Consider the following 27,377-nt stretch of genomic DNA (forward strand, 5'->3'; position numbering starts at 1 on the left):
GGGGGTCTGTGTTTGGGTGGGGGTCTGTATCTGGGTGGGGGTCTGTGTTTGGGTAGGGGTCTGTGTTTGGGTGGGGGTCTATGTTTGGGTGGATGTCTGTGTTTGGGTGGGGGTCTGTGTTTGGGTGTTGGTCTGTGTTTGGGTAGGGGTCTGTGTTTGGGTGGGGGTCTGTGTTTGGGTGGGGGTCTATGTTTGGGTGGAGGTCTGTGTTTGGGTGGGGGTCTGAATCTGGGTGGAGGTCTGTGTTTGGGTGGGGGTCTGTATCTGGGTGGAGGTCTGTGTTTGGGTGGGGGTCTGTATCTGGGTGGAGGTCTGTGTTTGGGTGTTGGTCTGTATTTGGGTGGGGGTCTGTATTTGGGTGGGGGAACCATTTGCAGGCAGCAGGACTGCAGTGTGTCCGGTGATGAGGTACAGGAGAGCTGGCCAACATCTATGCAGTGGGCTTTTTGCATTATATTACCCACAATTCCTTCTGTCACGAGCGCGGGCGTAGAGTCGACTGGCAGGCCGAGGTGACCCCGCGTGCAGACTGAGGGGCCGGACCAGAGCCTGGCGAAAAACAAAAATCTGAGAGTAACAGGGTTGTGTGCGCCTCATCCTGGCTTGCATCTGCCTTATCCCAGCTCCTCTCCGAAAGAGCTTTAAAGGGAAGAGTAGAAATCCCCGGAAAATCTGCACTGAATGGCACATTCCGACCAGAAGGCGTTTCTTTTAGCTGTCTCTCCTTGGTAAAATCCCATTAAATATAAATCCCATTTCCATACTAACCCACTGTAATTAAGGAGAGAAAGAAAGGTAAAAAAAAACCCACAAAAAAACAAGAACATTCAACATTCATGGACATTCAAACCCATGTGACTCTAACCCTTTGAAGAGTCGTTTAAAAAAAAAAATGTTTTTGCCAAATTTGAACAAATTTGCCAAGTTCTAGAACTCCATTACCGGGGCTGATTGTTACATCAGCATTTTAAAGTTAAGCACTTTCCAATCTTATTATTTGTGATCTCGCATCTTAAAGGGTTAAAATGTGTCTTTGCTCAGGTGTTGTCCTGTTTACCTGTTTGTGTTTTTGCGCAGTATGACACAGAGAGAGGAAGGTGACACAGTCAGGGCAAAGGTTAGTTTGCATTTTTAAACCAACACCTTGACACAAAGCCACTTGTGTTCTTCCACTCATAAACTCAGCTGATTTCACCCATTAGTTCCACCTCCTGGCTGAAGAATTGTGCTGATTAGCAAATCCAGGTAACGGGAACACGATACCGGGGAGTACTTTTACTTTCTGAACTTTCTGAATAATTTTCCACCTCAGTCCACGTTTCTCTGAAGGTTATTTACGGCGGCATAAGAGACTTTATGAAAGAAAAAAAAAAGAAAATCTCCTTTTATGTCTCTCTTTTTTTTTTTTGGACTAGACTTGAAAGTTAAACCGGCAAAGGAGCCCCTGAAGCCATTATCTCATTAGTCATCACCTTTAATTTCATGGCACACAGTCACACATCGAGACAAATAATAATGAAGCGGGGCTCGGGGTGAACTCAATATGTTCACTTCCCGACTATTTATTAGCCTAACGATTGCCTCTTTTTTCCCAGAGAGTGGCCTTCCCTTGATGTGGGGAGAAATATTAGCCCCTTGTTGGCGGTCGGGGGCCGATCTTCAAATTTCGCCCGTTGACAGGAAGACAAAGCCGGCTCTGCGGCGGACATAACGAGGTCTGGCTACGCGTACCCCCCCCTCCCAGGGTCCCTCGCGGCTGCCTGGTGACCTTTGACCCCTCGTTTAACCCAACACACTCTCAAAGGCTGAGGGCACTTCTGTGTCTGCACTCTCTCTCCGCCTCTCTCAGGGGTTGGCCGTACTGAACTCTGTGCTTTGTCCAGCGTTCTCGCAATGTCTCTTCAACGTTGTGGCAGTGTTGTCACGCCGCTGTTGATCAGGTATTTTATGGACAGTAGAGCAGGGCGGCCTGACCCTGTCCGTGCGGATCTACCGTCCTGTAGGTTTTCACTCCAACCCTAACAAAGCACACCTCATTCAACAGCTAGAGCAGGGCGGCCTGACCCTGTTCCTGGAGATCTACCGTCCTGTAGGTTTTCACTCCAACCCTAACAAAGCACACCTCATTCAACAGCTAGAGCAGGGCGGCCTGACCCTGTCCGTGCGGATCTACCGTCCTGTAGGTTTTCACTCCAACCCTAACAAAGCACACCTCATTCAACAGCTAGAGCAGGGCTGCCCAACCCTGTTCCAGGAGATCTACCGTCCTGTAGGTTTTCACTCCGACCCTAACAAAGCACACCTCATTCAACAGCTAGAGCAGGGCTGCCCAACCCTGTTCCTGGAGATCTACTGTCCTGTAGGTTTTCACTCCAACCCTCACAAAGCACACCTCCTTCCACAGCTAGAGAGCTTGTTGAGCTGCTAATTAGTAGAATCTGGTGTGCCAAATAAAGCTTGGAGTGAAAACTGACAGTAGATCCCCAGGAACAGGGTTGGGCAGCCCCGCTCTCGCTGCTGAGGGAGATGTGCTTTGTTAGGCTTGGAGTGAAAACTGACAGGAGGGTAGATCTCACTGCCACACGTAGGGTAAAGATGTGGGGGGTGTAGGATTAGGTATAGGTGTGCCCACAAAATCCTGCTTTTCTCCAAGTGCCTGGGGTTGGAGCACGATCTTAAGGCAGGGAAATGTTGGGTTTTCATCCTGACAGCCACACTTTTTACTGTGTGTGTGTGTGTTTAATCATGTCTGAGGTAAGAAGGCTATTAAACGTGTTCACTGATTATTAATTAATCCGGTTGCTTTGTTTCCCAGTGTTGTGGAGAGGAAACACGTGTATGCCCGCTAGCAAGGCACGCTAACAGCCTTTAATAATGGGAGCGCTTGAGTAAAAACACCTGGCCCAGGTGTGATTTCGCCAGTCCTCTCAGTCAGTTTGTGCTCGTTAGGACCCACAGTGAGAAAGTGTTAGCATTCATGAAGATTTTCATGGTCCTAAACAAGATGGCGGACTGCTTGGGGGCTGTTTAAACTTTAAACGTCTCATATTGTGGAAAGCGACATTTCCCTTGCAATGTGGATTATGAAGGAGATGTTATAAAAACGCTATGAAAGTATCAAAGTCACAGCCCCCAAATAAATCCACACAATCCGCATTAAGACGTGTGCATTTTAACGAGCAGTTTGAACTCTGTAACTTTGTGACATCACAACTGTACACTCATTTGCATATGTCCGCCTTCTGCATGGCTCACCTTTTAGCACTAGCCTATGCTAGTATGAGTAATAGATGGTAATGGGTAATGAGACTTGTAATGAGACTTAAAATCTTAGAAAGTATGACCTTGTTTTAAGGTACAATTTGCTTGACAAGTAAAATCTTGAAACGAGGCAAAACTGTCTCATCTCATTGGCAATGGTTTTGTCTTATTCAGGAAAAAAGTCATCGAAATAAGATTTGAAATCAAAGTATAATACTTAAAATACTTATTGAGACTGTCTTATTTGTTGGTTTTGGCAGTTTGGTCCAGCAGCCTGCTCTGTGTTTGTTCCTGTAGCTCCACAGTGAGGTCAGAATAACATCCATTTGAGTCGAAGAGCTCGGACAGTCTTGGCCCAAGCTCTTGAACTGTTTAACGTTTATGAATGGCCTGTAAAACACTTACAGAGGCCTTCTGCCCTAACTAAGCAGTGTCTCTCTCTGGCCCAGTATAATAATTTTAGCTTTTTTCTGCTTACCGTTCTTTCGCAACCATTTCGCAATCATTCACATTTTTTTGGTGATTCGTCTTTGAATGCGTAGTCATTAAACTTGCTTTTATTGTCTAGTGTTAAAGAACAATGGTGTGTGTGTGTGTGTGTGTGTGTGTGTGTCAATGAATGCATGTATGTGTCCTTGTGTGTGTGGTGTAGAAATGGGGATTAGTATCCCCCCTGATCAGGAATGCAATAAAATAAAAAAACCCCTCCTGAGTAACTCCTTAATGAAAAGCAGTCGATGTGCAATGAAACATTGATTATATGCGTATTAAAAGCACTTCATCTGCAGAGCTGATCTCACAAGGGAGGCCGTGGTCCCTGAGCTGCCCCCCCTCCGGCCCAGGGGTCCCGATTCTCCTCCAATAATAGTAATTCGGCGATAAGGAGCTTAGCCCCCATGTTATCCCGCGCTGGACGGGTCGGGATAAAGGGCCCGGGGGCGCAATAATCTGGGAGATTATCGTTTTGGAGAGCCCTCCCTCTCGCCCACTCAACGTTTGCTTCAGGTCAGCCGTCCCTAATGTTCGAGCTCATTCGCCCCCCCGGTGAACAAAGATGGCCCCCATCCCTCCTCTCTCGCGGTTTTTTCGGGTAATGAACATTGCGACCCGGTTCATTGGCACGCCAAAGCCGGGCCTTCGCTCAATGGCTGGGTCTGTGTGTAAGCCACTGGGGCATAAAGCCAGAATTTGCCCCTGTTGTGTGTATTTTTTTTTTTTTTTGGTGTTCTTATATGAGTGTCCCTCCGTCTGCCACCTCACTATTGGGACAGACCCTCCCAGTCTCTCCCCCCCCCCCCCCCCCCGAGTCCCCTGTGAAAGCATTTCTCATGAAAGTTTATACCTTTGATGTGTGTGTAACCTTTTCCACTCCGCTGGAGCGGTAATGCGACACACAGGAGCGCTGCCGTGGTTCGAGCTGGCATGGGTGTGCAACCACCGGTCTAAATGAGTCACTTCCAGGTGATTACCCGGGTGGCTTCCTAAAGGCTCCCCTCCTAAAACTACATTTATGTTTGGCAGACGGTCTTATCCATTACATTACATTATTGGCATTTGGCAGACGCTCTTATCCAGAGCGACGTTACAGTTGATTAGACTAAGCAGGAGACAATCCTCCCCTGGAGCAATGCAGGGTTAAGGGCCTTGCTCAAGGGCCCAACGGCTGTGCGGATCTTATCGGGGCTACACTGGGATTCAAACCCCCAACCTTGCCTGCCCCAGTCATTTACCTTAACCACTACGCTACAGGCCACCCCAGTATCCAGAGCAACTTACAAAAGTGAGTAATAAATAACAGTCCACCCAATTTGTTGTGTTTTAAACATTAATGGTTTGTTTGAGCTTTTTACTTTCACAGGAACCGTGAAGTAGGAAGATGCGACAAGTGACTGTCAAGTGTTCTGAGATCTTAAGATCTTTTAATATCACTTAGAAAAAATATTAGCTTGTTCTAGGTTACCGTTTGTTTGAGAAGTTACATTTTTGGCAAGTCTTGAAATGAGTCGAGTGTTTTACAGGTGTGTGGAGTGTTTTACAGGTGTGTACATTTTTAACAGTGGAGTGGCGGCACAGGCCCTTGGGTGTGGCCTGGTGTTTCGCCATGTCCTTCACCCCGGAGTGGGTCGGTGCCGATCTGTCATTCACCCCGGAGCGGGTCGGTGCTGATCTGTCCTTCACCCCGGAGTGGGTCCATGCTGATCTGTCCTTCACCCCGGAGTGGGTCCATGCTGATCTGTCCTTCACCCCGGAGTGGGTTGGTGCTGATCTGTCCTTCACCCCGGAGTGGGTCCATGCTGATCTGTCTTCCACCCCGGAGTGGGTCCATGCTGATCTGTCCTCCACCCCGGAGTGGGTCCATGCTGATCTGTCCTCCACCCCGGAGTGGGTCCATGCTGATCTGTCCTTCACCCTGGAGTGGGTCAGTGCCAGTCGGTGGTCTGCCCCAGAGTGGGTCGGTGCTGATCTGTCGTTCACCTCGGAGCGGGTCGGTGCTGATCTGTCGTTCATCTCGGAGCGGGTCGGTGCTGATCTGTCCTTCACCCCGGAGTGGGTCCGTACCGCTCTCCCGCCAGCGGTAAAGTGGGAGTAATCAGAAGCACCTGGGCGGCCACGAGCCTGCAGTTAGAGGCGCTAACGGGCGGTAAGTGCTTAATCGGGCCGAGCCGGACCGTCAATGTTCCCTTTCACATCGGGACGGGAGAGGGTGAAGTCTGTCCTGTCGGACGGATCCTACCCCCCCCCCAAACCCCCCTAACCCCCCTATAACCCCCATGAGAGTGGCGTAAAGTGTCCCTTCCAATACTTCCCCATAATTCCCCCCACTTTCAAACGTCCTGGCTCGTGTGTGGTCGCCCTGTTTGATACACACCCCACACCCCCTCCCACACACACACCCCAGCACACCCTAGTCTCCTCTTTGGACCCGAGCAGCATCTGTGGCAAGGTTTGTTACAATTGCAATTTTTTCTGCCCCCTGCCCCCCCCCCCCCCCCTCCCCTCTGTATAAAAGCGCGGGCCGCGGAATAACAGCCCCCACTCGTAGGGCGTCTTGCCCTCGGCTCTCCAGGGCAAACAAAAGCATGCGATGAACATCACAGCGCGGTCCAACCGTGTGAGAAAAGGCCTCTAATAAACGACAAAAAAAAATAAAAACTGTAGCCTTTTTCTCCAGGCTTTCGCGCCCCCCCCCCATACCCCCCCGCCCCCCGACGCGCTTTCTTCTACCCGGCTTAGCCTCTCATTCTCCCTCCCCGCTCAGGCAGAAAGGACCGCAGATGTTGACATTATTCGCAGCAAGTTAAGATGGATTCTAAAGTCCATTATCCCTTCCCTTGTAACTTCTTTATGACGGGGTTTTTTACCCTGTTCTGCCCTCTGCCCCCCCCCCCCCCCCCCCCTGCCCCTCAACCCCTCTCTGGCCTGGGTGGTAGGAGGACAGAGTTGAGGCTCTGGAGGATGGCAGCTCCACCGGGGGGCCCTTCTGCAGGCCCGGCCCAGGGGATAGGGACCACTTTGTGGGGAGCGGCGGGTAGCTTCGGTGGGGGCGCGACGGCGTTCCGTCTGCTCCTCACCGTGTGACCCCGTCCAGGACTCTCCAGCCTGCCTGGGGGGGCGGGGGTCAAAGGTCAAAGATTCAGACCCATTCTCGACACCACTGGCAAAGACCCCCGAGACCACCGTCAGATTCATACCTATGCTGGCCTGAGAAAGAGAGAGAGAGAGAGAGAGAGAAAGGGAGAGAGTGTGTGTGTGTGTGTGTGAGATGGCAGGTGAGAAAGTGTGTGAGAGTGTGTAAGTGTGAGAGAGATAGACAGAAATGTGCATATATATATATATATATATATATATACATACACCTCATCCTCAAACCTGAAGTTAATGTCAAGGCACCTCTGGTATGATAAAGCCTTTCCGCTCTGTGAAACTGAGAACCAGAGCTGATGGTATCTGGGGCTTTGGCTTTGTTGATGGGGGAGCTGTGGGGGGGGGGGCTGCTGAAAGACTGAAGAGAGCTGAAATATTTGGAACAGACGCCTCTTTTCCCGGGCCATCTCCCCTGATGTTTGAAAAGCCCCCATCCTACCTCAAAGGCCCCCCCCCCCTCCCCCCTCCCCTTAACCATCACAGAAGGGCACACGCACACTTACACCTACAGGGACAGACAATGCATTACAAGCATTTAGCAGTCGCTCTTATCCAGAGCGACGTTACAATGAACTGCAAATCAAACCCAGGGACAAATGCGATGAGGACCGTAGAGGAAAGTCTATCTATCTATCTATCCATCATCCATCTACCTATCTATCTATCTGTCTATCCATCTATCTATCCATGCACCAGAGCATTGTCTGCAGGGGAAAGCCCCGCCCCCTCCACCAGTATGAGTGACAGCTGTCACCCTGCACGTGGACACGTTGACCCCCCCCCCCCCCCACCACCCCCCCCCCCCCCCCCGGGCCGTGAGGGTGTGACCCCGTGTCCACGCCCGCCTCTGTGAGGTCCTTCCTCACTTTTACAAACCAGTGCCACGACCCACACCGTCACACCGTGTACCCCTGCCTCATTCTGTCCCAGTAAATAATGCCCCCCCCCCCAATCCCTCCCATCACCTCCCTGGGGGGGGCTGGCCAGTTACAGGTAGCTTCCATTACATGACATTACATTACAGTTATTCGGCTTCTCTGACACTCATTACATTACATTGCATTACATTAATGGCATTTGGCAGACGCCAACGTACAACAAAGTGCATACCCATCACCAGGGATAAGTGCGCTGAAAGACCCTAGAGGGAAGTACAATTTCAACTGCTACCTGTACAACGAAGATAAGGACCAGGGCCTATTTGAATTTTCTTTTCTTTTCTTTTCTTTTTTTTTAAACAAACAAATAAACAAAAAACAAAGCAAAAGTGACCAAACTTAACTAGCCAAACACTGCTTACCTAGCCAACTAAAAATACAGATACACAAAAAAGTTAATCACAGAAAGACAACAATTAAGGTTCACAGGGAGGTAGGGAGGGACGGGGAGAGGTGCTGCTTGAAGAGGTGCGTCTTCAGTTTGCGCTCAAAGGTGGAGAGAGATTCTACAGTTCTGACCTCAACGGGGAGTTCATTCCACCACCATGGAGCCAGAACAGACAGTAGTCGTGAGCGTGAGGTGGAAGTTTGGAGAGAGGGAGCTGCCAAGCGGCCTGTGGAGGCTGAACGAAGAGGTCTGGCAGGGGTGTACTGTCTGATGATTTTTTGTAGGTAAGCTGGGGAAGACCCCTTAACTGCTTGGAAGGCTAGCACCGATGTTTTGAATTTGATGTGAGCCATGACAGGCAGCCAGTGGAGGGAAGTAAGCGGGGTGACGTGTGAGTATTTGGGAAGGTTGAAGACCAGACGAGCTGCTGCATTCTGGATAAGTTGGAGGGGTCTGATGGCGGACACTGGGAGGCCAGCCAAGAGGGAATTGCAGTAGTCCAGGCGGGACAGAGCCATCGCTTGGACCAGGAGCTGGGTCGAGTAGGGGGTGAGAAAGGGGCGGATTCTCCGTATGTTGTATAGGAAGAACCTGCATGACCGGGTCACCGCCGCAATGTTCTCGGAGAGGGACAGTCTGCTATCCATCACCATGCCGAGGTTCCTTGCACTGGGTGATGGCGTAAGTGTGGTATCCCCGAGGGAAATGGAGAGATCCAGATGGGGAGAGGTATTAGCAGGGATGCAGTCATACCTGGGTTGAGCTTTAGATGGTGGTTGTCCATCCAGCTCTGGACTCTTATCCAGAGCGACATACAATAAAAGTGCATACCCATAACCAGGGAAAACCCTAGAGGCTCCAGGTACTAGAGTGATCACATAGATAAAAACTTGAGTCCTTGTATAATAATCAGATAAACTGGCCAAGTGGCAATACCACAGTTTTTGGCAACTGGAACACTTACAATAGTAAAATAATTATATGCAAGTGCAATCATTACAGCATATAGCATCATGGCTGATTATAAATTACAGGGAGGTAGGGAGGGGAGGGGAAAGGTGCAGCCTGAAAAGGTGTGTCTTCAGACTGCGCTTGAAGGTGGTCAGGGTCTCCACAGGAAGGCCTTTCCACCACCGTGGGGCCAGTCCAGGCGGCAATTGTGCAGTCCAGCTTTCCTGCCCCCCCGCCAGGCAGACCGTGGGCCCACAGACGTCCTGCTGCTGGAAATGTGTTGCTGCGTTGCGCTCGGAATCAGTACTGTCAGAACCTGGGCCCCGGCAGGAGGTCTGCTGATATGACAACTCCATTAGGACCCCGGATGATGGACAATCCGGGGCGTCCACGGAGATGCCCGATTCGCATTGTGTGGCGTTAAGGACTCGCAAGTTAATTAACCAATTAGCAGCTCAATTTGCTGGCCCCTTGAGGGGACTTTAAGAAGCAGGATCAAAAAGATCTAATCGTTGGTAAGTAATTGAATTGCCTCTGTTACGCTGGGAGTATGCTTGACACGAAGGCAAACTTGGCTGGAATGAAACGACAGCTGCCGCATACAAATGTGAGGTATGTACCTATTGCAGCTCAGAACTGTTCGCTTAGTGGCACTCCACAACGTTGGGGGGGCGCTGATTGTAATTCTGCGGTGGTGATAACCAGAGGAAACATGGAAGTAACAAATAATTGTTTCTTCTGACGTAATTTTCCTGTTGAACTCGATGGAAAAAAAAAAAATTTCAGGAGAAACTAGTCTAATCTACTGAATATGTGGCAGCAGCACGGTAGATTGAGACTCTTGGACCCTTGATGACTTAAAGCCGTTTAGCCAACAAACGTGTTTCATACTGTATCAGCATCATTTACAGCTGAATTTTGAGCGGGGGTGTATATTTTTGCGTTTGAGGCTGAGATCAGGCCTCTTCTGTCTCCCGCAATGGCAGGTTTACCTCTTGATTTGAGTCAAGTGAGGACTATAAGCATTGTCCCCCGCCGCTAATCGTACACGCACTGCGCCATTTTGCTATTGAGTTTAGGCTAATGAACTGGCCCACTCGGCTGACCCTTGACCGCGGATTTAGGGCGGATTCATTCAAGGTGTTGCCATCTGTGTTCCCCTGACCCCCCAAGGCCAGCCTTCCCTCTCTAATTTCCCTCTCTCCTGCCGGCCCGATGTGTGGCTGAGCACTGTTGTGTGAAGCTGCTTTCGGCTAACGGTTCTCTGGGCTCTTTTTGCGAAAACCCTCTCGACCCTGAAGAGGCGGGTGGAGGCTGCGACCTTTTTTAAAAAAAAAATCTTCTTTATTTGCTACGCAAAATGAGCTTCGCTTGTTCGTCCCGTCTCAGGGAATTTTAAATGCCGTTACGAATGGCTGAACAGTTGGACTGAGGGATGAGCAGCGCCGCGGTGACGTCTAGACCTGGAATCGTCGTGTGAGAATTCTCTTAATTTAAGATTGTACATTTGTCGATGTAAAAACACATTATTTTACTATGCGTTTGTGACACTAGTTGCCACGTGTCTACGTCCATCCACATTCAGTCCATATATGGCACTTCATGTCAATTGGAATAAAGAATATATAGACAGAAACAAAATTGTTAACGTGTCTGTTCATGTGTATACATTGTCGATGTGCGAATTGTCAACACTAACTTTGAAAAAACGGTGTGTTTCAGTTGAATCTGGTTCTTTTATTATATCCATGCAACCAGAGCAGGACACAGCTGTAGCAAATGTTCGGAATTACATTTAGTCACGTAAAAGTCAGAGCAATTGGGAGTAAAACATATGTGTACACAGACAATCCCGCCAAAATTAATAAATTCCACTGCAAAATGTAATCTCTAACTCAAACCGCTCGCACGTTTTGTGGAGATTTGTGGAGTTTTTCCGCTGGCGATGTACCGAAAGCTGACACTTAAAAACTCAGAAATGAAAGGACGAGAAGGCAGCAGAGATTAATTAGCTCAAAAAACAACTCTCAAGTCGCCATTATTTCATGTTTCATACTAACGCCACAGTGGATCGCAAGCAATAAAAACGAGTAATTCTTCAAATAAATAATATTTTAGCCCTTGTAGCATGCAGGTCGGAGGACATTAGGGGGGGTTGTTCAGAGTAAACCAGTCTACAGAAATGACAAATCACTATTTCTCTGAGGAGATTAAACCTACACTTGATAGAGGCGGTGAATGAGGCTGTGTTTTTAGATCAATGCAAAACATCTGACGCAATTAATTATACCGCCCTCCTCTCAAAACTTTCCAAGTTAAAATGTTCTTTTAATGTACTGAAATGAATGGTCTCTTACTTAAGTGACAGCAGTGAAAATATGTCGAATGCAAAAACCATCAAATTAATATTATCTTCCCGCAAGTGCATAATTGGGGTCCCACAGGGACTGGTTTTGGGCATGACATCATATTTGATATTCAAGCTCATGCAGATGACACTGCTGTGTTTGTACATGTCCATTGCACTCTCAGAAGAAGGGATTCCAGAAGGTGCCACGTGTTGTTTTACTAGGAGAATGGTGCAATCTAGGAGCTTTCACACTTTCACACACTACCATAGAGCGTTCCATACATAAATTAATTAATAAATTAATAAATAAATAAAGGGTTCCCCTATGGAGACCTAAGCCAATGGCTCTGTGTTTCTGAATGTATGAAACTGCAGAGCTAGTTTTTTCTTCTTTTTCTTTTCTTTTTTTTTTGGTCAATGAAAATGGCAACCAATGAATCTTGCTGTAAGATAGTGCCACCTACTGGAGAGATATACTATGCACTTTATTAGGAACACTTTTACTTCATTACTTTAGCCAATTGTGTGGCAGCAGTGCAATGCATACATACAATCATGTAGATGCGGGTCAGGAGCTTCAGTTAATGTTCACATCAACCATCAGGATGGGGAAAAGATGTGATCTAAGTGACCGTGGAATGATTGTTGCTGGCAGACAGGGTGGTTTGATTGATCTCAGAAACTGCTGACCTCCTGGGATTTTAACGCAGACTAGTCTCTAGAGTTTGCAAAGAAGGGTGCAAAAAAACTTTTAAAATCCAGTGAGCAGCAGTTCTGCAGACAGAAACGCCTTGTTAATGAGAGACGTCAGAGGAGAATGGCCAGACTGGTCAAAGCTGACAGGAAGGTGACAGTAACGCAAATAACCACACATTACAACAGTGGTATGCAGAAGAGCATCTCTGAATACACAACGCATCATAACTCTAAAGTGGATAGGCTACAGCAGTAGAAGTCTAAAAAATAAGTATAAAAAATACCTAATAAGGTGCTCACTGAGTGTATATACATAGCATGTAAAAAAAATTATATATATATATATAAATTTATATATATGAGGTCTTGTTAGTACTACCTGTTAGTAGTCAGTGAACTTGGACATGCCATGGAGGTCATTCCAGGTTAAGTTGACTGAGCAGTCCGGAGCTCTCCAGGCTCATATTCACAAGGCTACAGTCTCGGTGTGGGTTACAGGCCGTAGGATGACTTCCCTCCTGTGGGAGAAACCCGTCAGTTTGACTCTGGTGTAGAGTCGCTCCCCTTGCTGGAGCGAGCGGTACAGGGTGTAGGTGAACCGGGCCAGAACCACGGTGCAGCACATCTCCCACACGAGCGTCGCCGTGTAAATGATGAGCGAACACCGGCACTGAGCGCCTGTGGTTTCCCTTTCCGAGCGGAAGGCCAGGCGAGGAGAGGTGAAGGAAGTCACAGGGCAAGAGAACTCCCTCGGTGTTGTGGGTAATGTAGTCCTTTCAGTGCTGGTGGCTGGTGTAGATGTTGTCGGGGCGGCGGTTGTGGTTGGGGCAGTGGTGGTTGTGAGTGCAGTTGTTGTTGTTACAAGAGCGGAGGTGATGGCTGCAAAGGTTGTGATCAGGGCTGTGGTCGTTGGAGTAGTCGCCAAGGCTGTGGTTGTAGGCGCAGTTGTCACAGCTACCGTTGTTGGCACTGTGGTTGTCAACATTGTGGTGGGTGCAGTTGTCATTGCTGGTGTGGTTGCCACGGTGGTTTTCAACATTGTTGCGGGTGCAGTTGTCATAGCTACCGTTGTTGGCACTGTGGTTGTTAACATTGTGGTGGGTGCAGTTGTTGTTGCTAGCGTGGTTGGCAAGGTGGTTGTCAACATTGTGGTGGGTGCAGTTGTTGTTGCTAGCATGGTTGGCAAGGTGGTTGTCAACATTGTGGTGGGTGCAGTTGTCGTAGCAACTGTTGTTGGCAGGGTGGTTGTCAGCATTGTGGTGGGTGCAGTTGTCGTAGCAACCGTTGTTGGCACTGTGGTTGTTAACATTGTGGTGGGTGCAGTTGTTGTTGCTAGCGTGGTTGGCAAGGTGGTTGTCAACATTGTGGTGGGTGCAGTTGTTGTTGCTAGCGTGGTTGGCAAGGTGGTTGTCAACATTGTGGTGGGTGCAGTTGTCGTAGCAACTGTTGTTGGCAGGGTGGTTGTCAGCATTGTGGTGGCCGCAGTTGTCGTAGCAACTGTTGTTGGCAAGGTGGTTGTCAACATTGTGGTGGGTGCAGTTGTCGGCACCATGGTTGTTATTTTGGTGGTAGGTGCCGGGGTGGTGTGGATCGTGGTGGGTACTTCTGTTGTCATGGCAACTGTAGTGCTGGTTTCCGTGGTAAGAGGCAAAGCTGTGGTGATTGTAGGAGTTGTTGGGCATATCAGCTGATCTTCTGTGAGAGAGTTGAGAATTTGTCCTTTCAAGCTGTCAGGAGATTCACAGTGATCTGTTGAGAGAGACTTAATCTTTTTACTGTTAACTTTCATCCAGTTAAAGAAAGATATCAGATTGCAGTCACAGTGCCAAGGGTTGTTGTCGAGATATACCCTGCTAAACTTTAGTAAAGAGTCAAATATTCCTTCAGGAAGAGTTCTCAATTTGTTATTTGCTAACCTGAGGGTATGCAGGTCTGTCAAATGTTCAAAGGTTTTTGGTTCTAATGATTCAATCATATTATTCTGTAGATTCAAGTCTGTGAGTTTCACAAGCCCTTCAAAATAGTCACTGGACAAAGAGGTAAACTTATTTAGAGACAAGTCAAGCTTCTTGAGTTTCTTCAAGGGACTGAATACACCTGCAGGCAGGACAGTGAGATTGTTTCCTTTGAGACTCAGTTCATAAAATTTTGGCATTTCTCCAAAGAGCAAGGGAGGCAGGCTGCGGATTTGATTCTGCTGAAGAGTCAAAGATTTCATGTTTGGAAGTCCCACAAAAATTTCAGAGGGCAATTCAGACAAACGATTTCTATCTAAATTTAATAATTCCAAGAAGGGGTTGTTGGAAAATAAATCTGGTGGTATCTCAGTTATCTTGTTATCCCGTAAGCCGATCTCTTTCAGATCCGGTAGGTCATCAAAGATCCCGGGTGGAATAGTGGCGATGTCATTGTCGTAGAGCCTGAGCCTTTGTAATTTACTAAGTTTTGTAAACAGCGCTCTGGAGACGGACGTGATCTTATTCTTGGCCAGGTGAAGAACCGTAAGGTTATCGAGCTGATCGAAAACTCCCTCGTCGATTGAGGCGATTTGGTTGGTGTGAAGCTGGAGCTCCTTCAACATTCTCAGGCCGTCGAACAGTCCCTTCTCAAGCTTCTGGATTTTGTTGAGCTTTAGGATCAGTCTCTCGAGCATCGACTGGTCCTGAAACACGCCCAAGGGCAGCGACGTCAGATTGGTCGTCGTGATTTCAATGAGCTTCAGCTTACGCAAACCCTCGAAGGCGTGCGCTTCCACGGACACGATGGGCATCTGCAGGAACTCCACCGTCTCCAGCTGAGGGCTGTTGATGAAGGCTCTGTTCGGGATGTTGGAAAACCTGCTCCCGATGAAATAAACGTGAATGGTCCTCGGTTTCAGTGTGGCCGGGATCTCGGTAATGTTTTTAACATAGACTTCTTGGTGTTTTTTGCATTCAGCGCTGTCAGCGCTGTCCTTGCACTGTCCGGTCGCGCTCCCGAGCACCAGCGGGAGAAGGTAGACGCAGAGTACAGGATGCATGTTGTGTTTTTCTGAAGAAAAGCAAGACGATGTTGAGTTACTATTTCAATTTCAACACTGTTCACACAGTTTAATATAATTTTTTTAAAAGACGCGGCGATTTTCGGCACAATATATGGCTGGACACGAAACAAATGCTGCTGACCAAAAACGTGGACACCTCGCCCCCAAACCCTACGCCAAAGCTTGCCTCCTACCGGACTGAAGCCTCCCATACCCTGGGCAACACAACCACCGATTGCACATTGCCCAATGGTGCTAGCAGCCACAGTTAGCCCTGGCACACTCTGAATCCAACCTGAGACCTTGGGGCCTTAACCACGCAGTTCTTTTGGGTCGATGTATCTGCTTTGTCGTCAGAAGGTGCTTCAAGATAACATTGATAAAGTTATACGTACATACATTGCACTACACACAATAACTTACATATAATTTCTACATGAAGCCAACATTTTTTTTTCCTTTTAAAACTGGGAGTGATATAATACACTTCTAAAAAAATTTTTTTTTAAATACATTTGCAAGGTAGCATTCATCAGAAAAAAAAAAATTAGGAAGCCATTTTAAAAGCACACACAGTTCTTACAACACTGTGTCCTTATAGGGGACATGAATACTGTCCACATGTAGAGTCGGGATCAAATTTCTGAGGACACTACTAAGTCCTGGTTGTTTTAATTATACATTTATATATCGGCACCTTTTTTAACTTATTGTTTTAAAGTGCATGCTGCACCTGTGCTTTATAGATTTTCAACATATTTCTTCTTCTTCTTCTTCTACATCATGATCACCTATGTTTTCTGTTGCTTGCAACATTCTGTATTGCTGTAAGACTATCATTGTTTAATTCTTATATATGTAATTTATTCAATTTCAGCAAATCTTCACTTTATTCATATTATACAAAGTGCTTTCAAGTATTATTAATATTATTATTATTATTATTATTATTATAATTATTATTAGTAGTAGTAGTAGTAGTAGTAGTAGTAGTAGTAGTAGTAGTACTGTATTGCTATGTCAGTAACACAGTAAAATTAGCAATCAAGGAAATGAATTATGTTTTAGCACAAATCCAGAGTTTTAAATCCTTTCATTATTTAAAGAAGGAAAAGCAAAGTCTTACCCACATTCAGCAACGCAGCTACTGAATGTTGTCTTGCAGTTGGAAGGAGAAAAACAAACAGGGGAAGCATGCAGAGAGCCTTATCGCCTAATGAAACATCTGTTTGGGTGGTTCCAGAAGGCTCCGTGCAAACGTAGATAACGTATGTGTGTGCGTGTGTGTATGTGTGCTGGTGTGTGTGTGTGTGTGTGTGTGTGTGTGTGGTTGTTTTTGTGTGTATATGTGTGCTGGTGTGTGTGTGTGTGTGTGTGTGTAGGTGTCCACTGTTAAAGTGTGGGTGTGACTTTAACCTTTATCTAACATACAATACAATGCGTGCATCATAAAATTAACCCACAGGTGTTTTTTTTTCCAGCCACAGATCTTTCAAAGATCAATTAACACACAATGGTGGAGCTCCACAGATACAGTGACTTAAACTTCTGTGTGTGTGTGTGTGTGTGTGTGTGAAAAGTGGGCTGTTCCTCCTGCCCGGATCTTTCATGACATTTCCACTACTGATACAGAGGGGGGCAGCAGTGAGTTTTCCCATATGAACCATTCACCAAATCAACTTTGGTTCTTAACAGAGTCGTAGAAAGAGAGAGTTACGTGTTCGAAACATCTTGCTGGCATACTTCTAAATTTCAGGCTGTTTTCATTGAAATGCGAGTAGTGGCCTATGTTGCAAAATCTACTTCAATGTGATACTATTACCACATTTGTTTCAAATTAACAATGCGGTTTAGAGCATGTTAGCTCATTAATTTTCACCAAATTAGAAGATTTAGGTAGCCTAATTTAATGTTAAGGTTAGCTAGCAAAAACATAATAACAATAGCCTCGGTTGTAAGGCGTTGCGTTGTGATAATGCCATAATGTATAACATTAATAAATTAGACACATGTGTTTAGGGGGAAAATAGGTAGTTATTATAGATGTAAATAGATATAGCCTAACACCAATGATGAATGAATGAGTATTGTAGGATTACATTTTAAATTTAAGGATTTAATTCAGCTTTTTGAATTGTAACATTTATTATTTATAGCAACGTGAAAAGACAATAATGATTTAAATGTACTCCTTTGGGCAAGAAGAATAACTAACAACTTTCCGCATGTGATTGACACCACAAACTCCCCGCCTACCTTACAGTACAAGCCCGGACAAGTGCAGACAATTGCAGACGGGATGCAGAACGGGAGACGGGAGAGAGACATTCTTAAGGTCAGTTACACATATGTTCCTTGGACCGAAATGTAGTGTACTGTATTAATATTGAAATCCTCCTCATTTTCCAAGAGCAGAGCGGAGGTGATGGCTGCAGTCGTTGGGGCCAAGGTTGTGATCAGGGCTGTGGTCGTTGGAGTAGTCACCAAGGCTGTGGTTGTAGGCACAGTTGTCACAGCTACTGTTGTTGGCACTGTGGTTGTCAACATTGTGGTGGGTGCAGTTGTCATTGCTGGTGTGGTTGCCACAGTGGTTTTCAACATTGTTGTGGGTGCAGTTGTCATAGCTACCGTTGTTGGCACTGTGGTTGTCAACATTGTGGTGGGTGCAGTTGTTGTTGCTAGCGTGGTTGGCAAGGTGGTTGTCAACATTGTGGTGGGTGCAGTTGTCGTAGCAACTGTTGTTGGCAAGGTGGTTGTCAACATTGTGGTGGGTGCAGTTGTCGGCACCATGGTTGTTATTTTGGTGGTAGGTGCCGGGGTGGTGTGCATCATGGTGGGTTGGGTTGTTGTTGTGGGTACTTCTCTTGTCATGGCAACTGTAGTGCTGGTGTCTTGTCTAGGAAACAACAGAATTCTTGACGTGGGAAAAGACACCACGGCAGCAAACTCTTTAGGAAAATCAGACTTTATTAGCATGAGTGCATAAAGCCGGACCAGTTTTGCAGAAAATGGGCCTCGAATGTCATTTTTACACCCATTTTATACACAGTTCTTATCTTAACTCCTCCTAAAACTCCTCCTAAAACAGGTGAAAACATCATTGTGACAAATCGCCCAAGGTCCCCATGTTCTGCCAAATCTCTACAAAGTGACTTGTGATTGTTTATCATGCTATTAGGAGGGAGATCTTTTGCTCTGTGAATTTTCCCCAACACTGGTTGTCGTGGTAAGAGATTGTAGTTGAGTTGTTGTTGGGCATATCAGCTGATCTTCTGTGAGAGAGTTGAGAGTTTGTCCTTTCAAGCTGTCAGGAGATTCACACTGCTCTGTCTTTTTACTGTTAGCTTTCATCCAGTTAAAGAAAGATATCAGATTGCAGTCACAGTGCCAAGGGTTGTTGTCGAGATATACCCTGGTAAACTTTAGTAAAGAGTCAAATATTCCTTCAGGAAGAGTTCTCAATTTGTTATTTGCTAACCTGAGGGTATGCAGGTCTGTCAAATGTTCAAAGGTTTTTGGTTCTAATGATTCAATCATATTATTCTGTAGATTCAAGTCTGTGAGTTTCACAAGCCCTTCAAAATAGTCACTGGACAAAGAGGTCAACTTATTTAGAGACAAGTCAAGCTTCTTGAGTTTCTTCAAGGGACTGAATACACCTGCAGGCAGGACAGTGAGATTGTTTCCTCTGAGACTCAGTTCATGAAATTTTGGCATTTCTCCAAAGAGCAAGGGAGGCAGGCTGCGGATTTGATTCTGCTGAAGAGTCAAATATCTCATGTTCGGAAGTCCCACAAAAATGTCAGAGGGCAATTCAGACAAACGATTATTCTCTAAATTTAATGATTCCAAGAAGGTGTTGTTGGAAAATAAATCTGGTGGTATCTCAGTTATCTTGTTATCCCGTAAGTTGATCTCTTTCAGATCCGGTAGATCATCAAAGATCCCGGGTGGAATAGTGGCAATGTCATTTTCATAGAGCCTGAGCCTTTGTAATTTACTAAGTTTTGTAAACAGTGCTCTGGAGACGGACGTGATCTTATTCTTGGCCAGGTGAAGAACCGTAAGGTTATCGAGCTGATCGAAAACTCCCTCGTCGATTGAGGCGATTTGGTTGGTGTGAAGCTGGAGCTCCTTCAACATTCTCAGGCCGTCGAACAGTCCCTTCTCAAGCTTCTGGATTTTGTTGAGCTTTAGGATCAGTTTCTCAAGCATCGGCTGGTCCTGAAACACGCCCAAGGGCAGCGACGTCAGATTGGTCGTCGTGATTTCAAGGAGCTTCAGCTTACGCAAACCCTCGAAGGCGTGCGCTTCCACGGACATGATGGGCACCTGCATGAAGTCCACCGTCTCCAGCTGAGAGCTGTTGATGAAGGCTCTGTTCGGGACGTTGGAAAACCTGCTCCCGATGAAATAAACGTGAATGGTCCCCGGTTTCAGTGTGGCCGGGATCTTGGTAATGTTTCCATGGTAGACTTCTTGGTGTTTTTTGCATTCATCGCTGTCAGCGCTGACATCGCACTGTCCGGTCTCGCTCCCGAGCACCAGCGGGAGAAGGTAGACGCAGAGTACAGGATGCATGTTGTGTTTTTCTGAAGAAAAGCAAGACGATGTTGAGTTACTATTTCAATTTCAACACTGTTCACACAGTTTAATATTATTTTTTTAAAAGACGCGGCGATTTTCGGCACAATATATGGCTGGACACGAAACAAATGCTGCTGACCAAAAACGTGGACCCCTCGCCCCCTAACCCTACGCCAAAGCTTGCCTCCTACCGGACTGAAGCCTCCCATACCCTGGGCAACACAACCACCGATTGCACATTGCCCAATGGCGCTAGCAGCCACAGTTAGCCCTGGCACACTCTGAAGCCAACCTGAGACCTTGGGGCCTTAACCACGCAGTTCTTTTGGGTCGATGTATCTGCTTTGTTGTCAGAAGGTGCTTCAAGATAACGTTGATAAAGTTGTACATACATACATTGCACTACACACAATAACTTACATATGATTTCTACATGAAGCCAACATTTTTTTTTCCATTAAAAGCTGTGAGTGATATAATACACTTCTAAAAAATATTTTTTTTAAATACATTTGCAAGGTAGCATTCATCAGAAAAAAAAAAATGAGGAAGCCATTTTAAAAGCACACACAGTTCTTACAGCACTGTGGCCTTATAGGGGACATGAACACTGTCCACATGTAGAGTCGGGATCAAATTTCTGAGGAAACTACTAAGTCCTGGTTCTTTTAATTATACATTTATATATCGGCACCTTTTTTATCTTATTGTTTTAAAGTGCATGCTGCACCTGTGCTTTATAGATTTTCAACATATTTCTTCTTCTTCTTCTTCTACATCATGATCACCTGTGTTTTCTGTTTTGTTTATATCAAATGCTTGCAACATACTGTATTGCTGTAATACTGTCATTGTTTCATTCTTATATATGTAATTTATTCAATTTCAGCAAATCCTCATTCATATTATACAAAGTGCTTTCAAGTATTATTATTATTATTATCATTAAAAATATTAGTAATAGTAGTAGTACTGTATTGCTATGTCAGTAACACAGTAAAATTAGCAATCAAGGAAATAAATTATGTTTTTAAATCCTTTCATTATTTAAAGAAGGAAAAGCAAAGTCTTACCCACATTCAGCAACGCAGCTACTGAATGTTGTCTTGCAGTCGGAAGGAGAAAAACAAACAGGGGAAGCATGCAGAGAGCCTTATCGCCTCATGAAACACTGTTTGGGTGGTTCCAGAAGGCTCCGTGCAAACGTAGATAACGTATGTGTGTGCGTGTGTGTATGTGTGCTGGTGTGTGTGTGTGTGTGTGTGTGTATATGTGTGCTGGTGTGTGTGTGTGTGTGTCTGTGTGTGTAGGTGTCCACTGTTAAAGTGTGGGTGTGACTTTAACCTTTATCTAACATACAATACAATGCGTGCATCATAAAATTAACCCACAGGTGTTTTTTTTTCCAGCCACAGATCTCTCAAAGATCAATTAACACACAATGGGGGAGCTCCACAGATACAGTGACTTAAACTTCTGTGTGTGTGTGTGTGTGTGTGTGTGTGTGTGTGTGTGTGTGTGTGTGTGTGTGTGTGAAAAGTGGGCTGTTCTTCCTGCCTGGATCTTTCATGACATTTCCACTACTGATACAGAGGGGGGCAGCAGTGAGTTTTCCAATATGAACCATTCAACAAATCCACTTTGGTTCTTAACAGAGTCGTAGAAAGAGAGAGTTGCGTGTTCGAAACATCTTGCTTGTATACTTCTAAATTTCAGGCTGTTTTCATTGAAATGCGAGTAGTAGCTTATGTTGCAAAATCTACTTCAATGTGATACTATTAGCACGTTTGTTTCAAATTAACAATGCGGTTTAGAGCATGTTAGCTCATTAATTTTCATCAAATTTCTTGCAACGTGAAAAGACAATAATGATTTAAATGTACTCCTGTGGGCAAGAAGAATAACTAACAACTTTCCGCATGTGATTGACACCACAAACTCCCCGCCTACCTTACAGTACAAGCTCGGACAAGTGCAGACAATTGCAGACGGGATGCAGAACGGGAGACGGGAGAGAGACATTCTTAAGGTCAGTTACACATATGTTCCTTGGACCGAAATGTAGTGTACTGTATTAATATTGAAATCCTCCTCATTTTCCAAGAGCAGAGCGGAGGTGATGGCTGCAGTCGTTGGGGCCAAGGTTGTGATCAGGGCTGTGGTCGTTGGAGTAGTCGCCAAGGCTGTGGTTGTAGGCCCAGTTGTCACAGCTACTGTTGTTGGCACTGTGGTTGTCAACATTGTGGTGGGTGCAGTTGTCATTGCTGGTGTGGTTGCCACAGTGGTTTTCAACATTGTTGTGGGTGCAGTTGTCATAGCTACCGTTGTTGGCACTGTGGTTGTCAACATTGTGGTGGGTGCAGTTGTTGTTGCTAGCGTGGTTGGCAAGGTGGTTGTCAACATTGTGGTGGGTGCAGTTGTCGTAGCAACTGTTGTTGGCAAGGTGGTTGTCAACATTGTGGTGGGTGCAGTTGTTGTTGCTAGCGTGGTTGGCAAGGTGGTTGTCAACATTGTGGTGGGTGCAGTTGTCATAGCAACTGTTGTTGGCAAGGTGGTTGTCAACATTGTGGTGGGTGCAGTTGTCGGCACCATGGTTGTTATTTTGGTGGTAGGTGCCGGGGTGGTGTGCATCATGGTGGGTTGGGTTGTTGTTGTGGGTACTTCTGTTGTCATGGCAACTGTAGTGCTGGTGTCGTGTCTAGGAAACAACAGAATTCTAAGTCCAATCCCCAATTTGTCAAAAAACATCTTGACGTGGGAAAAGACACCACGGCAGCAAACTCTTTAGGAAAATGAGACTTTATTAGCATGAGTGCATAAAGCCGGACCAGTTTTGCAGAAAATGGGCCTCGAATGTCATTTTTACACCCATTTTATACACAGTTCTTATCTTAACTCCTCCTAAAACTCCTCCTAAAACAGGTGAAAACATCATTGTGACAAATCGCCCAAGGTCCCCATGCTCTGCCAACTCTCTACAAAGTTCAGGACGCCCCGGCCCCCACCATTTTGTATCTTTCCATGGTTTTTTTAAGCATACACGCCATTTCGTATTTTTCCACTCAGGTTACATATGGGTCACTTATGCACTTCTAACACAAACTTATCAGCAGTAAATCATTGAAAATATACAGACATACTAAACATTTGATTAATATTCTCTTCTAATATTCTTTTCTAATATACAGACATACTAAACATTTGATTAATATTCTCTTCTAATATTATTTTCTAATATACAGACATACTAAACATTTGATTAATATTCTCTTCTGATATTATTTTCTAATATACAGACATACTAAAATTTGATTAACATTCTCTTCTAAGTGAATAAATGTATGTTGCATTCTTTGCATTCTTTGCTCTCATTTCAACAGTTTTCACTGTGGTTTCTTGCGTTTTCATAAGCTCAGCTGTAATTAATGTTCTAGGTTCATTTGATTTGATAACAAGCAGCATACATTTGATATATTGATTACAAGCCACTTACATATATATACACTTCTGGAATGAATCATTAAGAGTTTTGGAGGAACCAGCTTGCTCATCAAGGTTGAGTCTGATTTTGACTTGTGATTGTTTATCATGCTATTAGGAGGGAGATCTTTTGTTCTGTGAATTTTCCCCAACACTGGTTGCCGTGGTAAGAGATTGTAGTTGAGGTGTTGTTGGGCATATCAGCTGATCTTCTGTGAGAGAGTTGAGAGTTTGTCCTTTCAAGCTGTCAGGAGATTCACACTGCTCTGTTGAGAGAGACTTAATCTTTTTACTGTTAGCTTTCATCCAGTTAGATAAAGATATCAGATTGCAGTCACAGTGCCAAGGGTTGTTGTCGAGATATACCCTGCTAAACTCTAGTAAAGAGTCAAATATTCCTTCAGGAAGAGTTCTCAATTTGTTATTTGCTAAGCTGAGGGTATGCAGGTCTGTTAAATGTTCAAAGGTTTTTGGTTCTAATGATTCAATCATATTATTCTGTAGATTCAAGTCTGTGAGTTTCACAAGCCCTTCAAAATAGTCACTGGACAAAGAGGTAAACTTATTTAGAGACAAGTCAAGCTTCTTGAGTTTCTTCAAGGGACTGAATACACCTGCAGGCAGGACAGTGAGATTGTTTCCTCTGAGACTCACTTCATGACATTTTGGCATTTCTCCAAAGAGCAAGGGAGGCAGGCTGCGGATTTCATTCTGCTCAAGAGTCAAAAATGTCATGTTCGGAAGTCCCACAAAAATTTCAGAGGGCAATTCAGACAAACGATTTTTCTCTAAATTTAATGATTCCAAGAAGGTGTTTTTGGAAAATAAATCTGGTGGTATCTCAGTTATCTTGTTATCCTGTAAGCTGATCTCTTTCAGATCCGGTAGATCATCAAAGATCCCAGGTGGAATAGTGGCAATGTCATTTTCGTAGAGCCTGAGCCTTTGTAATTTACTAAGTTTTGTAAACAGCGCTCTGGAGACGGACGTGATCTTATTCTTGCCCAGGTGAAGAACCGTAAGGTTATCGAGCTGATCGAAAACTCCCTCGTCGATTGAGGCGATTTGGTTGATCTGAAGGTGGAGCTCCTTCAACATTCTCAGGCCGTCGAACAGTCCCTTCTCAAGCTTCTGGATTTTGTTGAGCTTTAGGATCAGTTTCTCGAGCATCGGCTGGTCCTGAAACACGCCCAAGGGCAGCGACGTCAGATTGGTCGCCGAGATTTCGACAAGCTTCAGCTTATGCAAACCCTCGAAGGCGTGCATTTCCACGGACACGATGGGCATCTGCAGGAACTCCACCGTCTCCAGCTGAGGGCTGTTGATGAAGGCTCTGTTCGGGACGTTGGAAAACCTGCTCCCGACGAAATAAACGGCAATGGTCCCCAGATTCAGTGTGGCCAGAATCTCGGTAAAGTCTCTATCGTAGACTTCTTGGTCTCTTTTGCATTCATCGCCTGTGGTAAGAGGCAAAGCTGTGGTGATTGTAGGAGTTGTTGGGCATATCAGCTGATCTTCTGTGAGAGAGTTGAGAGTTTGTCCTTTCAAGCTGTCAGGAGATTCACACTGCTCTGTTGAGAGAGACTTAATCTTTTTACTGTTAGCTTTCATCCAGTTAAAGAAAGATATCAGATTGCAGTCACAGTGCCAAGGGTTGTTGTCGAGATATACCCTGGTAAACTTAAGTAAAGAGTCAAATATTCCTTCAGGAAGAGTTCTCAATTTGTTATTTGCTAACCTGAGGGTATGCAGGTCTGTTAAATGTTCAAAGGTTTTTGGTTCTAATGATTCAATCATATTATTCTGTAGATTCAAGTCTGTGAGTTTCACAAGCCCTTCAAAATAGTCACTGGACAAAGAGGTAAACTTATTTAGAGACAAGTCAAGCTTCTTCAGTTTCTTCAAGGGACTGAATACACCTGCAGGCAGGACAGTGAGATTGTTTCCTTTGAGACTCAGTTCATAAAATTTTGGCATTTCTCCAAAGAGCAAGGGAGGCAGGCTGCGGATTTGATTCTGCTGAAGAGTCAAATATTTCATGTTCGGAAGTCCCACAAAAATTTCAGAGGGCAATTCAGACAAACGATTTCTATCTAAACTTAATGATTCCAAGAAGGTGTTGTTGGAAAATAAATCTGGTGGTATCTCAGTTATCTTGTTATCCCGTAAGCCGATCTCTTTCAGATCCGGTAGGTCATCAAAGATCCCGGGTGGAATAGTGGTGATGTAATTTTCGTAGAGCCTGAGCCTTTGTAATTTACTAAGTTTTGTAAACAGCGCTCTGGAGACGGATGTGATCTTATTCTTGGCCAGGTGAAGAACCGTAAGGTTATCGAGCTGATCGAAAACTCCCTCGTCGATTGAGGCGATTTGGTTGGTGTGAAGCTGGAGCTCCTTCAACATTCTCAGGCCGTCGAACAGACCCTTCACAAGCTTCTGGATTTTGTTGAGCTTTAGGACCAGTTTCTCAAGCATCGGCTGGTCCTGAAACACGCCCAAGGGCAGCGACGTCAGATTGGTCGTCGTGATTTCAAGGAGCTTCAGCTTACGCAAACCCTCGAAGGCATGCGCTTCCACGGACACGATGGGCATCTGCATGAAGTCCACCGTCTCCAGCTGAGGGCTGTTGATGAAGGCTCTGTTCGGAACGTTGGAAAACCTGCTCCCGATGAAATAAACGTGAATGGTCCCCGGTTTCAGTGTGGCCGGGATCTTGGTAATGTTTCTATAGTAGACTTCTTGGAGTTTTTTGCATTCATCGCTGTCAGCGCTGACATCGCACTGTCCAGTCGCGCTCCCGAGCACCAGCGGGAGAAGGTAGATGCAGAGTACAGGATGCATGTTGTGTTTTTCTGAAGAAAAGCAAGACGATGTTGAGTTACTATTTCAATTTCAACACTGTTCACACAGTTTAATATAATTTTTTTTTAAGACACATTTACGGCGCAATATATGGCTGGACACGAAACAAATGCTGCTGACCAAAAACGTGGACCCCTCGCCCCCTAACCCTATGCCAAAGCTTGCCTCCTACCGGACTGAAGCCTCCCATATCCTAGGCAACACAACCACCGATTGCACATTGCCCAATGGCGCTAGCAGCCACAGTTAGCCCTGGCACACTCTGAAGCCAACCTGAGACCTTGGGGCCTTAACCACGCAGTTCTTTTGGGTCGATGTATCTGCTTTGTTGTCAGAAGGTGCTTCAAGATAACGTTGATAAAGTTGTACGTACATACATTGCACTACACACAATAACTTACATATAATTTCTACATGAAGCCAACATTTTTCCATTAAAAGCTGGGAGTGATATAATACACTTCTAAAAAATATTTTTTTTAAATACATTTGCAAGGTAGCATTCATCAGAAAAAAAAAATAAGGAAGCCATTTTAAAAGCACACACAGTTCTTACAACACTGTGGCCTTATAGGGGACATGAACACTGTCCACATGTAGAGTCGGGATCAAATTTCTGAGGACACTACTAAGTCCTGGTTGTTTTAATTATACATTTATATATCGGCACCTTTTTTAACTTATTGTTTTAAAGTGCATGCTGCACCTGTGCTTTATAGATTTTCAACATATTTCTTCTTCTTCTACATCATGATCACCTGTGTTTTCTGTTTTGTTTATATCAAATGCTTGCAACATACTGTATTGCTGTAAGACTGTCATTGTTTCATTCTTATATATGTAATTTATTCAATTCCAGCAAATCTTCACTTCATTCATATTATACAAAGTGCTTTCAAGTATTATTATTATTATTATTAAAAATATTAGTAGTAGTAGTAGTACTGTATTGCTATGTCAATAACACAGTAAAATTAGCAATCAAGGAAATTAATTATGTTTTTAAATCCTTTCATTATTCAAAGAAGGAAAAGCAAAGTCTTACCCACATTCAGCAACGCAGCTACTGAATGTTGTCTTGCAGTCGGAAGGAGAAAAACAAACAGGGGAAGCATGCAGAGAGCCTTATCGCCTCATGAAACACTGTTTGGGTGGTTCCAGAAGGCTCCGTGCAAACGTAGATAACGTATGTGTGTG

At 45.2% G+C, this 27,377-nt stretch overlaps 3 protein-coding genes across 7 annotated transcripts; all 3 read right to left on the reverse strand.

Annotated features, from left to right (window-relative positions):
• Window positions 1-10,899: 10,899 nt before the first annotated feature.
• LOC133126842 (platelet glycoprotein Ib alpha chain) lies at window positions 10,900-16,471 on the reverse strand. 2 transcript variants are annotated; one of them, XR_009708554.1, is made up of 3 exons: window positions 16,378-16,471; window positions 12,609-15,259; window positions 10,900-12,251 (listed from the first exon to the last, which is right to left on the reverse strand). XR_009708554.1 is itself a non-coding variant. In XM_061239266.1 (1 exon), the coding sequence occupies exon 1, from the start codon at window positions 15,246-15,248 to the stop codon at window positions 12,696-12,698; it is 2,553 nt and encodes an 850-aa protein (XP_061095250.1). In that variant the 5' UTR covers window positions 15,249-15,520; the 3' UTR covers window positions 10,900-12,695. The 2 variants fall into 2 exon arrangements, 1 of the variants encoding a protein (XP_061095250.1); XM_061239266.1 differs by lacking the exon at window positions 16,378-16,471 and having other exon boundaries at window positions 10,900-15,520.
• A 1,941-nt stretch (window positions 16,472-18,412) lies between these two features.
• Window positions 18,413-21,032, reverse strand: LOC133126856 (carboxypeptidase N subunit 2-like). 3 transcript variants are annotated; one of them, XM_061239288.1, is made up of 2 exons: window positions 20,912-21,032; window positions 18,413-19,843 (listed from the first exon to the last, which is right to left on the reverse strand). In XM_061239288.1, exons 1-2 carry the CDS (start codon window positions 20,979-20,981, stop codon window positions 18,426-18,428), a joined length of 1,488 nt encoding a protein of 495 aa, XP_061095272.1. In that variant the 5' UTR covers window positions 20,982-21,032; the 3' UTR covers window positions 18,413-18,425. The 3 variants fall into 3 exon arrangements, with proteins under 3 accessions (XP_061095272.1, XP_061095274.1, XP_061095273.1); XM_061239290.1 differs by having other exon boundaries at window positions 20,916-20,990; XM_061239289.1 differs by lacking the exon at window positions 20,912-21,032 and adding an exon at window positions 20,030-20,236.
• Window positions 21,033-21,714: 682 nt separating this feature from the next.
• On the reverse strand, window positions 21,715-27,337 carry LOC133126840 (slit homolog 1 protein-like). Of its 2 annotated transcripts, XR_009708553.1 has the most exons (3): window positions 27,226-27,337; window positions 23,332-26,170; window positions 21,715-22,536 (listed from the first exon to the last, which is right to left on the reverse strand). XR_009708553.1 is itself a non-coding variant. In XM_061239263.1 (2 exons), exon 2 carries the CDS (start codon window positions 26,157-26,159, stop codon window positions 23,433-23,435), a length of 2,727 nt encoding a protein of 908 aa, XP_061095247.1. In that variant the 5' UTR covers window positions 26,160-26,170; window positions 27,230-27,304; the 3' UTR covers window positions 22,622-23,432. The 2 variants fall into 2 exon arrangements, 1 of the variants encoding a protein (XP_061095247.1); XM_061239263.1 differs by lacking the exon at window positions 21,715-22,536 and having other exon boundaries at window positions 22,622-26,170; window positions 27,230-27,304.
• Window positions 27,338-27,377: the final 40 nt, after the last annotated feature.

The sequence above is a fragment of the Conger conger genome, chromosome 4 (assembly GCF_963514075.1).
Source record: "Conger conger chromosome 4, fConCon1.1, whole genome shotgun sequence".
NCBI classification, from domain to species: Eukaryota; Metazoa; Chordata; class Actinopteri; order Anguilliformes; family Congridae; genus Conger; species Conger conger.